The sequence below is a fragment of the Ahaetulla prasina genome, chromosome 5 (genome assembly GCF_028640845.1).
Source record: "Ahaetulla prasina isolate Xishuangbanna chromosome 5, ASM2864084v1, whole genome shotgun sequence".
NCBI lineage: Eukaryota > Metazoa > Chordata > Lepidosauria > Squamata > Colubridae > Ahaetulla > Ahaetulla prasina.
In genome coordinates, this window is record NC_080543.1 from 95,398,834 (window position 1) to 95,415,671 (window position 16,838).

The 16,838-nt window shown below is 35.0% G+C and overlaps 1 protein-coding gene across 1 annotated transcript in view; it reads right to left on the reverse strand.

Annotated features, from left to right (window-relative positions):
* Nucleotides 1–16,838, reverse strand: part of VWA3B (von Willebrand factor A domain containing 3B) — a 133,556-nt gene that overhangs the window by 66,146 nt on the left and 50,572 nt on the right. The window contains exons 8-9 of the mRNA XM_058184758.1: nucleotides 10,307–10,476; nucleotides 8,689–8,801 (exon numbers count right to left, since the gene is read on the reverse strand). Of these exons, the coding sequence (XP_058040741.1) occupies nucleotides 8,689–8,801; nucleotides 10,307–10,476 (283 nt within the window). The remainder of the gene's footprint in view (nucleotides 1–8,688; nucleotides 8,802–10,306; nucleotides 10,477–16,838) is intronic.

The window sequence follows — 16,838 nt, forward strand, 5'->3', positions numbered from 1 at the left end:
TTCAACATTTAACTTGCATACTGTATATTGTATTGGAATGACACCAAATCTCTGGAAATTTTTGTTTGATTCCCATATCTGTCTTGATATAGGAACCAATTCTCATACATTAAATGGATAGCAAAGGCCCTTCACATTGTATTGCCACCAGTATGCTCACACCCAATCCTGAAAGCATTTTTCCTTTATTTATTTATTTTATTTATTTTATTAAATTTTTATACCGCCCTTCTCCCGAAGGACTCAGGAGAAGGACCTACTCCTGGGGGCCGCCAGCTGACACTGTTTGGCAGACGGCACCCTGAGGAGACCCTCTCTGTGAGAGCGTACAGCCAAGATAAAACACGAAATATATACAATTAAAACATTTAAAACCTAGCAAATTACAAAAAGGCTGATAATTAAAATTTAGTTTTAAAATTTTAGAAATATTAATAAAACCCCGAATTAAAATTTAACACTATTATGCCAGTCCCGCTTGAATAAATAGGTGTGTTTTTAGCTCACGACGGAAGGTCTGAAGATCAGGCACTTGACGTAAGCCAGGGGGAAGTTCGTTCCAGAGCGTCGGTGCCCCCACAGAGAAGGCCCTACTCCTGGGGGCCGCCAGCCGACACTGTTTGGCGGACGGCACCCTGAGGAGACCCTCTCTGTGAGAGCGTACGGGTCGGTGGGAGGCATAAGGTAACAGCAGGCGGTCTCGTAAGTACCTGGGATAACTTTGAAAACAACTTCTGTGAAATCTGCTTCCTTAGATATTTTGCTTGCTCACTATATAGTCATATGAGCTATAGCAGTCCCTGAAGACTGATCCAAATTGTTTCAACCGATGGTTGCTAGAATTTAGTAAGCTGTCTTTTCTCTTGCTGCCCATCATGGAATTATGGAAAGTTACAAAATTATATCAAAAACACCTGGAAAAGAAAATTACTGAGTTCTTTGAAAATCAGAAGTTCAGCAAATAAATAAATGAAGCAGCTCAAGGTCACTTCTATGTACAAAACTACAGTGTTTATTTAATAAACTATATTAAATAACATATAATTATTACCCCTCACATCCTGGGCATAAACTATTTCAACTCCTCCCCTCAGGACACCACTATAAAGCACTGCATACCAAAACAATTAGACACACAGACAATTGTTTCCCTCATGCCATCACTCTGCTAAACACATAATTACCACAGCACTCTTTTATGCCTAAGGATATCTAATCATGTAATAGAGCTGTATTAATATAATACTTCTCACCTTTCCTATTACCGACTCTTATTGGTATCTTATGACTGTCATTTTGTTGGTTGTATCTTATAATTTATGATTGTGTCTTATGATTTATGATTTATCACTTTGTTACTTGTATGTATACTGAGAGCTTTCACCTTGAAGACAAATTCCTTGTGTGTTCAATTACACATGGCCAATAAAAAATATTTTGTTCTGTTCTATATTGTCAGATAAAATGTGTTGGATGTGTAAGTCAAATTTCTGTGTTAAAATGCTTAAACTGTTCGAAGTTGCATCGAACTACAAGATAGGTGGCGAATAGCTTTAATAATTAATATTTAGTCATCTAAGGTTCTATTAGATGTTTGATTTATGCCATCATAAACTTTTTAGAACAACAAATCAAATTCTATCTTCTGTTAGCATCAACACACTACACTTGCTATGTACTCACTCTTTCAATTTAAATATTTTATACCAACTTTATTTTCCACACTTTAAACAAAGTATTGTATATTAGAATGCAAATGCTGTTCTTTTTAAGCACACTGGAGGGGGAAAAATAAAATGAAGACAAAAGTGTTGTTCTGATCTCTTTTCTGCTGGTGAAAAGCTCTCACACAGTTATAACTAGGAATTACGTCATAACTACAGCAATAATGCCAGCTAAATGCCCAGGATTATTTGTATTCCCATTTAATGTGTTAATAAGATGCAGCATACTGAGCATTTCTGAAGATTACTACACTTTGTAGCTGATTGAAACCATGCCACAATTCACTCATAAAAAGAAAGGCACAGAAATAATTTCAAGATTTCTCAGCCCACCTATTGAAATATAAACCGGGTACCTAGAGAGAAGCAGATGGAAAGCTTCCCTCTAACAGCAAAAGTCAGTACAGAAACATAGTTGGATATAGGAAATTATTAAACAGCTGCTGAATCAAAATTAAGGGGAATTAGAAAGGTATCTCTGTGAAAAGCTTCATAGTCCTGAACGATTTTGAAGAAAAAAAACAAGAAATTCATATCCTTTCTTCTTATGTCAACTGTATGCAATTTTCCTTTGTTCTCACCTTTCCAAAATCTGCAATTTACTCTTGTGATCTGGGGGCTGGAGAAAATCAACCGAGCATGCAGAGTTAATTTCTCTCTACCTGTTTGGGAAAGCTTTAATTAGCTTATCTATCGAACAAGGATTTTGATAAACCTTTGAGCATGAGCCCTCACAAGACAGCTGATGATAAAAGGGAGAACGAAGATGAATGCAAGCAGTAAAAATAGCATCAACCTAGGGGTTAGCAATAAATCAAAAAATATTTGGAGGATTATTTTTTAAAAAAGAAAAGATCATTGGGGATCACTTGAAGTCCACATCATCAAAGGGAAACAATGGCACAAAAGTCGAAGGCTGTTCATCTACCTCTATCATACTGCAATACATAAAAACAGCCGCTTCAGCTACTCAGAATCAAGCGGGGTACGCTATGTTCAAAGAGCAAAGACCCATAAAATTTGCTCCTTAATTACCCAATTATTTTTATTTTATTTATTTTTATTTATTTAGAAAATTTATATTGCCACCTTCTTGCACATGGCGACTTAAGGTAGCTGACAAGGATATAAAAATAGTATATACAAGAAATAAAAAGAAAAATAATAAAATAATAAACCCCCCAATCCCCACCCAATTTTTCTAGGAAAGGGAGGAATGTTCTAACCTAGATATATCCATGTTTTGGGGGGGGGGAATAGAACTCCGGTTTAAAAAGCTTTCTCCTAAAAAATTGCAATCTGACTGCACATCCAACTCATTTTGTTCAAAGCTTCTTGACTCTGTTTCAAATCATCTGTAATTTTCTCATGATGGTGATTTCTTTTTTTTTTAAATAGTATTTATTGACGTTCCAACATTTAAAACACAGTACAAAAGTATAACACACAAAGAAAGAAAAAACATAAAAGAACAACAACATAACAAAATTTGTTATGATGGTGATTTCTAAACAATCAGAAATAATGCTTCCTCTTTGGGCCAACTGTGGAAAGTAAATGCTTCTTGGATTACAAAAAAATGCCCACCAAAAGTTAGTGTGTTATGAGAGCCAATTTGGTGTACTGAAGTGACTAAGGCACCAGGCTAGAAACCAGGAGTCCATGAGTTCTAATTCTACCTTGGATAATAAAGCTAGCTGTGTGATCATGGACCAGTCACTCTCTCACAGCCTTAGAAAGCAGGTAATGGCAATCTAATTCCAAAATCTTGCTAAGAAAAACTGTAGGGACTGCTCCAAGCGATTACCAGCAGTCAAGGCTGACTTGGAGGTGCGCGTGCGCGCACACACACACACACACACACACACACACACACACACACACACAAAGCTGTATATAGGTTGGCCATCCCTGTTAGTCTTTTATTCTCAGTGGTCTCTAATGGTGGATTAGGCAGTATCCCTACCAGAGAAATTCAAGCATTCATAAGGAATTCTGACATCCTTAACCAACAAAGAAACACCATCTATACAGCTTGTCTGTCAGAATCAGACCAGAATTTAAAATGGCCCCCTGAGCCTATAAAAAGGCCCTTTGGTAAGAGAGAAGAATATATTTACCCTTTTTCTCTTTAAATGTGTTCCCCTTTTTCCCCCCCTTTATTTATGCCAATTGCTCAGAGAGGTTTGAGAATTGGGCAGCCTTACAAATCTAATACAGTTAGTCCTCAACTTACAACCACAATTGAGCCCAAAATTTCTGTTGCTAAGCGAGACAATTATTAAGTGAATTCTGCCCCATTTTATGACCTTGCTTGCCACAGTTGTTAAGTGAATCACTGCAGGTGTTAAGTGATTCTGGCATCCCCACTGACTTTGCTTGTCAGCAGGTTGCAAAAGTTGATCACCAGACCCTGGGACACTGCAAACAACATAAATATGAACCAGTTGCCAAGCATCTGAATTTTGAACATGGGGATGCTGCAACAGTCATAAGTGTGAAAAACAGTCATAAGTCACCTTTTCAGTGCTGTTGCATCTTTGAATGGTCACTAAATGAACTTTTGTAAATTGAGGACCACCTGTATATCAATCAGGGGAGCACTCATCTTTTCTAGCTTAGGCACTGCCATTGCATGTTCAATTTGTCATATCATTCCACCCATCCAGTCACCTTTTTAGGGCCTTTCCCCATTGCCGCTACCAATCTATCATTGAGTCATGGGGAAACTATAATAGCACGAAATTTGCTGTCTCCATTGACAGGTCTTGTCCAGCTTCTATTGCATCTCTTTCAAGCCATTACCAAAAAACTTACAAAGTAAATGTCATGCTTAGAACCATTAATGAGCCAAGACTAAAGCACCATAGTTCCCTGAGATATCTGTAATAAAAAATCTGGACCCAACACTCCCCTCCACAAAAAAAAAATGATATTGTAGGGATGGAAATGTTACAAAAAATGGACAAACAAAATAATTAGCAAATAAAGCAGCTTTTCTTTATACGAGAAGCTACAACATCAATGCAAGAGCCTGAAAAAAGATGATACTCTGTAAGTAGATTCCCTGTTAAAGTTAGTAGGATTCTTAAAGCAGCTGTCATTTTTATTCAGGATCCCTTGGATAGCTCAAAAAAAAATGAGCTGCTGATGAATTTTGCAAAAATATTGTATTTGCAGATGTTCCAGATTGCGTCTTCTGAAAAAAAAGCTTGAAGAACGTGCAATCTTAATGTGGTTGCCTGAGCTGTTGTTAAATAAGTGGCATTTGCAAATGATCTATGTGAAATCACAGTGTTCATAACAGGAATTGCTTAGCTCTTTTCACTCCAGATAATTTTTTTATTAACATACACAATTTGGCAACCAATTCTTTCCGTTCTGGAAACTTCTACACATTCACTTAAAACAGACTTAGAGAATATACAAATGATCTCTATTTTGAAACAGGTTCACTTTCTCAGAAAAAAAATATTAATTTCACTCTTCCCTAAAACACAGGAAATAGGGGGCGTTCTGCTGAAATAACTGAAAAATGGTACTGAAATAACACCTTTTTTTCCCATACAGCAAATTGCTTTGCGATTTATAAAAATGTTCATTTACATTATTATTCAGCATTTTAGCTCTTGTTTATGACACTATCTATATTTTATAAAATGCCCATCAGAAGCAGCAGTCTTTTCAATTTTTTTTTATTTCTCCCTTGGAAAGTACCAATAAGTATAAAAGCAGACATATGATGATTTTAAAATATATACAGCGGTAGCTCAATCAAGGCAGGTTTCTCTATATTTCACGAACTGCAACTGTGGTTGCATCAATTTTGGGCTCAGTTGTGGTACATTAGTAAGTCAGGGATTACCCTGTATCTTGTGTGAATTAGTAGGAGCTTAAACCATCAAATTCCATGTACTGCATGCATACACTTTATAGACAGTAGTGGGATTCAAATAATTTAACAACCGGTTCTCTGCCCTAATGATTTCTTCCAACAACCAGTTCACCAAACTGCTCAGAAAGTTAACAACCGGTTCTCCTGAAGTGGTGCGAACGGCTGAATCCCACCACTGCTTATAGATAAAGACATCCGAACCTGAAAAGTTCCTGCTATTGGATTCATTGAGCAAAGAGATCCTTCAAATTTCTAGGTTCTATCATATCGCAAGATCTAAAATGGACAGCTAACATCAAAAACATCATTAAAAAAGGACAACAAAGAATGTTCTTTCTGCGCCAACTCAGGAAGCTCAAACTGCCCAAGGAGCTGCTGATTCAGTTCTACAGAGGAATTATTGAGTCTGTCATTTGCACCTCTATAACTGTCTGGTTCGGTTCTGCAACCCAACAAGAAAGACACAGACTTCAGAGGATAATTAGAACTGCAGAAAAAATAATTGCTACCAACCTGCCTTCCATTGAGGACCTGTATACTGCACGAATCAAGAAGAGAGCCGTGAAAATATTTACAGACCCCTCGCATCCTGGACATAAACTGTTTCAACTCCTACCCTCAAAACGACGCTATAGAGCACTGCACACCAGAACAACTAGACACAAGAACAGTTTTTCCCCGAAGGCCATCACTCTGCTAAACAAATAATTCCATCAACACTGTCAAACTATTTACTGAATCTGCACTACTATTAATCGTCTCATAGTTCCCATCACCAATCTCTTTCCACTTATGACTGTATGACTATAACTTGTTGCTGGCAATCCTTATGATTTATATTGATATACTGACCATCAATTGTGTTGTAAATGTTGTACCTTGATGAACGTATCTTTTCTTTTATGTACACTGAGAGCATATGCACCAAGACAAATTCCTTGTGTGTCCAATCACACTTGGCCAATAAAAATTCTATTCTATTCTATTCTATTCTATTCTATTCTATTCTATTCTATTCTAAGGAATATGAAGGCTAATATAGGTAATCCTCAACTTACAACCAAAAATGAAGCCCAACATTTCTGTTCTTAAGTGAGATATTTGTTAAGTGAGTTGTGCCCCATTTTATGACCTTTCTTTCCACAGCTGTTAAGTGATTCACTGGAGTTGATAAGTTAGTAACCCAATTGTTAAGTGAATCTGGTTTCCCCATTGACTTTGTTTGTCAGAAGATCTAAAGGGGATCACATGACCTTGGGACACTGCAATGGTCATACAGTAAATATGAACCAGTTGCCAAGCATCTAAATTTCGGCATGTTTATGGAGATGCTGCCAAGTTCATAACTGTTGAGTAAAAGTTCAACATAAGTCACTTTTTTCAGTTTTGCTGAAATTTTGAATGGTCACTAAATGAACTGCTGTAAGTCAAGGACTACTTGTACCTATCACATGCCCATAGCAAGAACATTGTCTCAAAGCATTCAGAGTCTCTCCTGTTGAATAAGGACCAGCTTCTTAAGTTGCTTCCTTATAATCTCATCTTTATAGCTTAAGGGGGAAAAATTCCAAACATTTTGGTATGCACTGACATTTGTCTTCAACAATGAGTTAACTGAAAGCCCACACCCCCTCACTGTTTTCTGCAGTTCTTTCTTTTTGACTCCTGTATGGCTTTTCTCAGGGTACTTTCACAGATAGCATTTGCATCACTTCCAGATTAGCTCCATCAGGTCCTGTACCTCATCTATATTAGGAAACAGAACCAATTCTGCGTTTTTTTATTCTGGTTCAACTGTGGTGCATTAGAACTTGCTTTAACTTTCCACTTGAAATGCTGGAATTTCATAAAGCTTGGAATGACCCATTTTCCCATTAACAAGAACACTTCTTCTGGACTCTACACCTTGGACTTCCAGGTTTTAGCATTTTTTTTCTTAACTGAACAGGGAGCAAGGAGCAATTTGTCAGCTTCCCCCACAATATTTTTTTAAAATAAATGTAACAAAGGAAGGAGGTTTTGATCCTTTGCAATTGGTTAACTGGCACCATTTCAAAGCTTCTCATATTATGAAAAAATATAGGTAAGCTTTAGACTGTTAAAGAGTTTGGTGGGTGAAGACAAGATCATATGGAAGAGATCTCAATCTTCCCCAGTATTTCTGATTTATTTTCTTTTCCCAATTATTGCATCAAAAGTTTATCAACTTTTCTGATCCAGTTTTCAGTGAAATTTGATACCCTTCTTTGGATCTGAAATGTACTAATGATTCATTTTCTCATTAAATATCCTGCTTAGCTTCATGACATTCAAGCTATCCCAGTTTCACTTAAGATGATTCTTCAAGCCCAGGTTATGAGCTGAATTTTACTTATTGTCATATAAGAACATAGCTAAAGAATCAGAAGAGGGGTGGTTTATTAATAGTGTGTTCAACCCTTGCTTATAATACTTATCGATACTCCCCACATTTGGTAATAAATGACTATAAAATAATATAGATTGCAAATGTACATGAGCAAACAGTTGAAGCAAGTAAGTGGCCAGTAGTTCTAGGTAATTTTAGATGCAAATATAACTGAAGCGTTCGTCAAATCTGGTTTTAGCAGAGAAACTGACTTGGACAATCTGCAGCTAGAAGACAGAAGAATATGTCCTTGAAATTTTTTTTTTCAAATTGCTTTTGATACAATGGATTTAGCATTAGCTCTAACAAGCTGTAAGATAGACAAATTTCATAGCTCCTGGTGATAATTCTAGGAGACTCTTATTTAATATTAAGCCCCGCCTTTTATTTCATATACTTTTCAACATTAGTTTTAAATTACTTTGATCACCTAATGTTTATGGCAGAAGTTGAATTCTACAGATGAGGGGCCATCAGCCTGGTTTTTTCATGTTCAAATGTGCAAACACTCTCATATCTAATCTAGCATGATACGCTTCTCTTGTTAAACATTTTCTCTCTGTAGTGGTTTGTTGTATTATTCTTCTACATTTGATATACAATATCAGATAAAAATGTGCCTTTGAAGGTCAATGGGTAGCATTGATTTTGTTTACTTTTACCTAAAGGGAGTCTTCCTTTCAGCCTTCTTGAATTCAGAGTAGCTTTCTCATTCTTACTGAGTGAAGGGCCCATCACAAGCACTTCATCTGTCCTCTCAGCAAATGCATGGAACCTGAAGTGTAAACAATATTAATTTTAATTATAGGATATAAATATACATCTGGAACCGCAGTGTAACCTCCTTTAGGAGGAAAAGTGTTAAAAATAAAACAATACTGTACTGTTGCTGCTGTAGTCATTATAAATGACCTTGGATTTTTCCTTCTCCCTGCCTACCTCACATAGTTTTTATAATTGAGGGGACTGAGAACAATCTATGCCAATTTAAGCTCCTTGAGAAGATAAAAATGTAATTTAAATTTCAAAGCAGCTGGTAAACAGACATGGGCAATATGATATCTTTGTGACTTTATCAGCTAGTTAAAAAAATCTGTTCTGAAACATCATTTAGAAGAAGGTGCCAAAACCACAGTCTTTCAAGAAGTCAAGTTATATAACTAAATATTTTCTGCAATATTCATTTTTTTAACTTGTGCACATTAATCAGGGCATTTGTCATGATATTTAACATAAAATTTCTGATTTTTTTTTAAAGGACCATGACTTTTTCATTGACATCAGCTTTCCAACTGTAGAAAGTTGGAAAGTTGGACATTCAGTCAGCTGCTACATTTCTCCACTAGACTATAGATTTACAACCAGTGTTGTTGTTTTTTAATTAGCACTGATGCTACTGGCCTTCCAGGAATTTTTCAAGAAGTGAGTTTCAAGCCAGGCCTGGGGATCCCTTGAAAACCAGGAGCCTGCAAGATGGTTTTATGACATATGAGTTTTTAATCCCTTATACATGTGTTTATTTTTAATAGTTATTTTAAAATGTGTGTTTCCAGTTTTTTTATGGTACACTGTCCAGAGTTACATTCATAAAATGGGTAGCTATATACGTTTAATAAATAACTTATTTTTTCCCAGTACCTCAATCTCTCTGGCCATCATGCCTTGAAAATCTGGAAAATGCAGCTCAGCACATGCAAAGGAACTGATTGGAAAAGATATTCTAATTGTTTTTATCTGGAAAGATGATAGATATGCCCTCAAAACATCAGGCTAATATAACCCTGTCGATTATTGATTTATTATGTTTGGTTATTGCTTCAATAAAAAGCTAAATAAAGGTTTGCCCTTCACCATTGTTGTCTCTTGGAAATGATTACGAAGCCATTCCTTACCATAATTATTTTTTCATCTATGGCTGGTTTCACACATCATGCTAAGCCATTGTGAAGGTTATTGGATGTTAGCTTAACACAGTATGTGGACTTAGTCAACTGCTTGCAATCTGTATTTTCTTCAGTCAGCCAATATGGCTTTTCAACCAACCCCTGGCATCAGCTTTGTTGCTAAGATAGGAGAAATGAATGCTATTCCAAGGATTTGTATATTCCAGCTTTTTCCATCATGGAGATATATTTGACTATAGCTCCCATCATCTCAAAATAACATGAAAGAATATGGTCTAATCTAGCCAGAAAGCATCAGTGTAAGCAACTACAAAGGGACATCTTATAATTGGGATTTATAGAGCTTACAATATTAGACATCCCATTTATTTCATACCTGCCGGTGGTTAGCTGACTCAGATCCTTCAAGAAAGCAACTGTTTCTTCTTCTTTAGCGTTGAAAGATACGGTATGGATTGGACATAGACTTCTTGAGATCTTCTGTATGAGCAAGTACTTTGTGCATTCTGGTATATCACCCACGACAAAATAGTATACAGCTTCTGTCTGAAGTGCACAAGTCATTCAACAAAAACAGTTAAAGACCTTTAGGTCAAAGGCCTGCACATGATCCATATGTATAGCAAAGCTATACCTCCTTTCTATTTTTGACTGACATAATTGCTAAAACAATAGAAGTGCCCATAACATGCAGAATAGTCAGAAAAAGATAAGATATTACAGCAAGATAAGATATACTGCAAAGGGGCTTGAAGTGGTTTTTGGGGCCCGCATCTGTTTCATTGCTCAAGCAGCAACTTCAGAAGGTGACTTTAGTCACTTCACAAAGCACCACTACTGATGTATTATCAACTGTTTTTAATAAAAGTAGTAGGTTTTTTTACAAAAAAATAAAAATAGTTATTTCTTACTCTATAAAATGGATTGTCTTTTTATCAATTTCCTCAGTTTGGTGCCCTCTAGAAGAGTTTGGTGACAAATCCCATCATCACAGACAATGCAGGAATTATATGCTATGCCTATAAAGTTGCACATTCATAACAACATGTTTTGCGAGAGCGACTGGGCTCTAAGCTCTAGACACAGTGATCATTTGTCCATGTTCTATCTCAGAAACCATTTTCATTGACTGATGTGGAGCCCACCGCCTATATCAGAAGAGTCATGTTATGTGGCTCTTTTTAAAGTATGTTTTTCCCCCAGATGACTGTTGTTCTGAGGTTTGTTTGTTTTCAATTGTTTTCATATTGTGTGCCATCAAGATCACAATGAAGTTGGATGACCTGATGAATTTAATAAATAAATAAAGCTTCCATTTTCCAGAAAGGGAAACTGTTTAAATTCTCCCTTATGCTGTGTTATCAGAATGATTTACAATATCTGGACTTGCTGTGAAGTACAGAAAGTACAGAAAGCTATTTTCTATTTGAGGTTGGATATAGTCTCCACAAGAACATCTCTTTGTCTGTAATATAGTTTTATGTGATCCTCAGCTTTAATGTAAGCCTGACTTTTTTGTGTCAGCAGTTTATGGCCTACACATCCAGGGAAGGGCAAAGGGGGATAAGTAAGAAAACATGTGTCACAATGCTGTGATGCAAACACCAGCCCTTGCATACTTCTATGCAATGTTATGACTCAAACGTGTATTTGCATCATGATATTACAATGCATGCTTTCTGATTTTGGCTTCATTGGGCTTAGGAATGGATGCCAGTTTTCAATGAATTAAACTTCATTAACCCCACTGGTGCTGAATCTGTAGCCTCCATATTTAACAGGAAAGAGGGCTGCTTTATTTTACTAAGATATACATTATAAACAGCATTCCATGCACCTTTGGCATTTAGTCATGCTGGCCACATGACCACAGAGACGTCTTCAGACAGCGCTGGCTCTTTAGCTTTGAAATGGAGATGAGCACTGCCCCCTAGAGTCGGGAACAACTAGCACATATGCGAGGGGAACCTTTACCTTTACCTTTACCTTACATTACAAAAGATTTCTGTCTTAACAAATACAGTTGAGAGATGTCTGCTTCAGATGTACCTGACTACCTTCAAATAGATCACATCTTCATTTAGTAAGGGGATGATCAGAATTCAATATTTTGAATGGATATACTGTGTGGCATACTCATACTTCTCTGTACATTATGAACAATTAGTCAGGAAATTTCTAATTAATTGTTTCTGAATAAGCCAGTACAGTGTGACTTTTTTTTTGTTAAGAAGATAACTATTTAACCCTTTGGAGTCTTGCCCTCCAATAGCCCCTTTTTCTTCTTCTGAGATTGATGTTTCCACGTATGTTCCACCCATCTGAAGCATTTGATCTTTTATCTCCATTAAATCCTCCATCTCAATCAGTCCAAGCTCCCGTAAATATAATAATGCATCTATATCTGGGGTGATTGTACGCATCCTTCCTTTATAAAAAAATTTCAATTGTTGTGGTGGCCTCCAATTGTATTTAATTCCATTATCTCTCAAAACTTTTGTAATTGGTTTTAAAAAAAATCTCCATGCCCTTTCTTCTCTTGATATATCCGGGAAGACTTGAATAGTCTTCCCTTCAAACTTCAAAGCATCTCCCAACTCTCTTAACTTGGCCATAACTTCCAACTTATCACCAAGATTTGCGAACCTGACAAGCACATTCCTGTTAGAACCATTTTGCCTTCTATATCCAATTCTAAAAACGCTTGCCAGGTCTGCTATTGTGAACGTAAGTTGCGTATCCAAATCATTAATCCATTTCAAAACCCGCTGTTTCAATTTATCTTCCCTTTCTTCCGAGATTCCTCTGATAACAAAATTATATTTCCTCATCTCTTCTTCCAAAAGACAAATTCTCTTATCTTGCTGCTCATTTTTATAAAATATTTTGCCAATTTGCCGATCTACTTTTGCCTCATGCACATGCAGCTGCTCCATTTCATCTTTAATCATTGTCATTTCCTCTTTTTGTTTAGCAAAGTTATCATCCATATCTTGCTTTAAATTTTGCACTTCGGATGTCAGTTTAAATGTCAAATTATCTATACGCTCTGATAGTGCTGCTATTTTTTCCCCAATTTTATTTAAAGCTGCAGCAATTTGCTGCGTTTCTGAAAGTTGTTGAAGAGGAAAGAAATATCACCTGTGTTGGTTGAACAGAAGAAGAGTCGTGAGGATACAGTAGGAGAAGAAGCAGATAAGAGTCTTGGAAAATATGAAGCTGAATGCGGGTCATCGCTATCTTTTTTTTTGAGTGATGAATTTAAATAGACAGCCGAAAGAAGTGCCCGGGCATTGGCATCCCCTCTCCCCATTCTCTTTATAGAGGCGAAACCGATGAGGATGTGGGGAAGAAGATTGTTGTATTTTATTGTTTGTTTTGTTTTGTTTTTCTGTTTTCTTATTGTTGTTTATATGGTAGTTTAATGTCGGGTGGTGGGGGCACAGAAAGGAAGATGCGGGATAGGATTAAAAATTTATATTTTAAATGGGAGTTATAAAATAATGTCATGGAATGTGAAGGGTACAGGAATCAGATTAAAGAAGAAGATTGGAGCTTAAGATTAAAAGGATTTACCAGACATTTTATTTTACAAGAAACTCATCAGAAATCTGAAGATTCAAATAGAATGTATATAAAAGGTATGCAAATATATGAAAAAGCATTTGGAACTTCAAAAGCTAGAGGAGTTGCAACACTGATATCAGATAGGGTGTACTTTGAAAAACATAAGGTAATTTTGGATGAAGATGGAAGATATGTAATAATTGTTGGAAATCTTAATGAGGAAAAAGTGACACTTGTTAATTTATATTTACGAATGAAAACAAAGAGAATTTCTTGAAAAATAACAAAATTTTGGAGAATGAAAGTGTAGGGAAAGTAATTGTGGCTGGGGATTTTATATTAATCAGAGATAAAATAGACAGTACTAATCCCACCCGCTGTGGAGGAGCAAATAAACTGGGGATTTTAAATATGTGGATGCTTCGAAACGGCGTGGTTGATGTGTGGAGAGAGGTTAAAGGAATTGAGAGAGTATACACTTTTTTTTCTAAGATATATAATACATATTCTAGAATTGATTATATTTTTCTTTCTAAAGATTTGTTGAATAATGTGGATAAGGTAGATGTGGGAATTTTACAGATTCTGATCATGCAGAAGTTATGGTGGACTTAGATTTTAATTTTGAGAAAAAAAGAAGCTATTGGAGATATGACGAGAAATTGTATAAAAATGAAAAGGATAAAAAATGGATACTTAAAAAATTGGAGGAAAGTTGGAGATTAAATGATAACGGGGAGGTTAAATTTGAAATTGTTTGGGATGCGATGAAAGCGGTGTTTAGAGGGGAGAGTATTAAATTATCAAGTAGGAAATATAAAAATTATAAAATTAAAATGGAAAGAGATAAAAATAAGATTAAAGAATTGGAAAATCAATTTTTGCTTACTAAAGAAAAAAAATTCTTCAGGAGCTTAATATGTTAAGAAATAAAATGATAGAAGAAGATACAGAGTTAGTAAAAAGAAATTTGAGATTTTTAAATAGGAATTTTTTTGAATTTAGTAATAGAAATTCTAAATTATTGGCAAAGATGGCGAAAGATAAAAGAGAGAAGAGAGAAATTGGAGTTTTGATAGATGATAGAGATGCATTTTTTATAAAAAATTGTTATAAAAAATTAGAGAAATGTGAAGTGGTTAGAAATTTTTTTCAGAATCTATATTCAAAGAAACCAATTAATCGGGGAAAATTGCAAAATTATTTAGAAAAGTATGTGGTGAAAATTGATCAAACATATAAGGAATTGATGGAAGAAGATATAACACAAGATGAGATTAATGGAATAATACAAAAATTAAAATTAGGGAAAGCTCCAGGTGAGGATGGATTACCTGTTGAGTTTTATAAAGAATTTAAAGAATTAATAATACCAAGATTGCAAAAATTATTCAATGGAATATTACATGGTGGGGAAGTACCTTCGTCATGGAATAGAACGGTGATATCCCTAATTCCTAAACCAGATAAAGATTTAGAAAGGATTGAGTCCTATCGGCCCATTTCTTTAATTAATCAGGATGCAAAGATATTTACTGCTATTATAAGTAATAGATTAAATAGATTTATAGATAGATATATAAGTTATAATCAAGTAGGCTTTGTGAAGGGTAGATACATGAGTGATATTGTTAGAAGAGTATTAAATATTATAGATGTAGCTGAATATAATGGTGATAAAATTGGTATAGTATCATTGGATATTTTTAAAGCTTTTGATTCTGTACAATGGGAAACAATTAAAGTAATTGTGGAGGCTTTAGGCTTTGGTAATAAGTTTATACATGTTATTTCAAAATTGTACCAAAAGAGCAGTGCAAGAGTGAAGGTGAATGGAATATTAACTGAAGAGATAAAATTAGAAGCTGGTACGAGACAAGGATGTCCCTGTCCCCAACATTATTTTTATTGGCTATGGAAATATTGACAAAATGATAGAAAAGATGAAGAATTAGAAGGATATAAGGGTATAAGATAAATTTGTATGCGGATGATACTTTAATTATTTTGAAAATGTAGAGAAAGATTTGAAAAGATATATAAGCATTTGATAGAATTTGAAGAAATGACAGGATTGAAAGTAAATTGGTCAAAGTCAGAATTATTGATGGATAGTAATGGTAATGAGTCTGAGAATATGCAAGAGCAATTTGGGATAAGGATTAAAACACATTGAAATATTTGGGTATAGTGCTTTCACTTAAGGTTAAAGAATTGAAAAACTTAATTATGATGTGGTGATTAACGAAATTGAGAAGAAGATAGATAAATATAAAATTTTAAAGTTGTCTTGGTTTGGTAGAATTGCAATGTGTAAGATGATGTTGCTGCCCAAGTTCAACTTTTTATTCGAGATGCTACCACTAAATCTGACAGAGGAAGATATTGAAGGATATCAGAAAAACTGGATAAATTTTGCAATGGTGGCAAAAGACCCAGATTAGTGAAGAAAATGTGGTATCAAAATCAAAAGGAAGGTGGATTAGGAATCCCCAAATTATTTAATTATTACTGTGCGTATGGTATCCGGATAGTGGTAAAAATACTTAAAGGTGAAGATAATTATTGGAGAGATTTAGAGTTAAGGGATATAGAGAAATTTGGATCAAGGTGGTTTTTAGATAAAGCAAATTTAAAATGTGTAAGTAGAAGTTATTGGTTAAAGGGATTAAGTAAAATGTGGAACAAATTTGTTAAAATTTTAATTCCGGATATAATCTTTTTGGGGGAGACAACTGGAATTTGGCGATTAAAATAATATAAAACGTAATGAAGTGATTAAAGAGGAAAATATAGAAATTATTAGAGATTGGATAAAAGTTATGGGAAATGAAAGGAGGAATAAAGAAATTATTGAAAAATTAGGGTTAAGTTGGTTTGAAAAAATACAGATAGAAAAATGGACAAAAAAACTAAAGGAAAATTATTCGATAAATAGATGTGAAACTGAATTTGAATATTTAGTATCTCGGATTATGAAAGATGAAATTGGGCTAAAGGGACTCGTTAGTAGGGTTTATAAGATTATAAATTCTGATGAAAAATTACAAAGAGTGATGAGGACAAATTGGGAAAAAGATCTTAATATTGAAATACCAGAATCAGATTGGAATGTGAATTGGAAGAGTAGAATTATGAGAACTTTATCTATAAGGATTAAAGAGCACAATTATAAAGTTGTTTGAAATGGTATTTGACTCCAGAAAGATTGTCACAAATGGATAAAAAAACTAGTAAAAAATGTTGGAGATGTGAGATGGAATTGGGGACTTATGAACATATGTGGTATAATTGTGATAAGGTTAAAAAGTTTTGGCAACAATTGGAGAAAATGATATTTG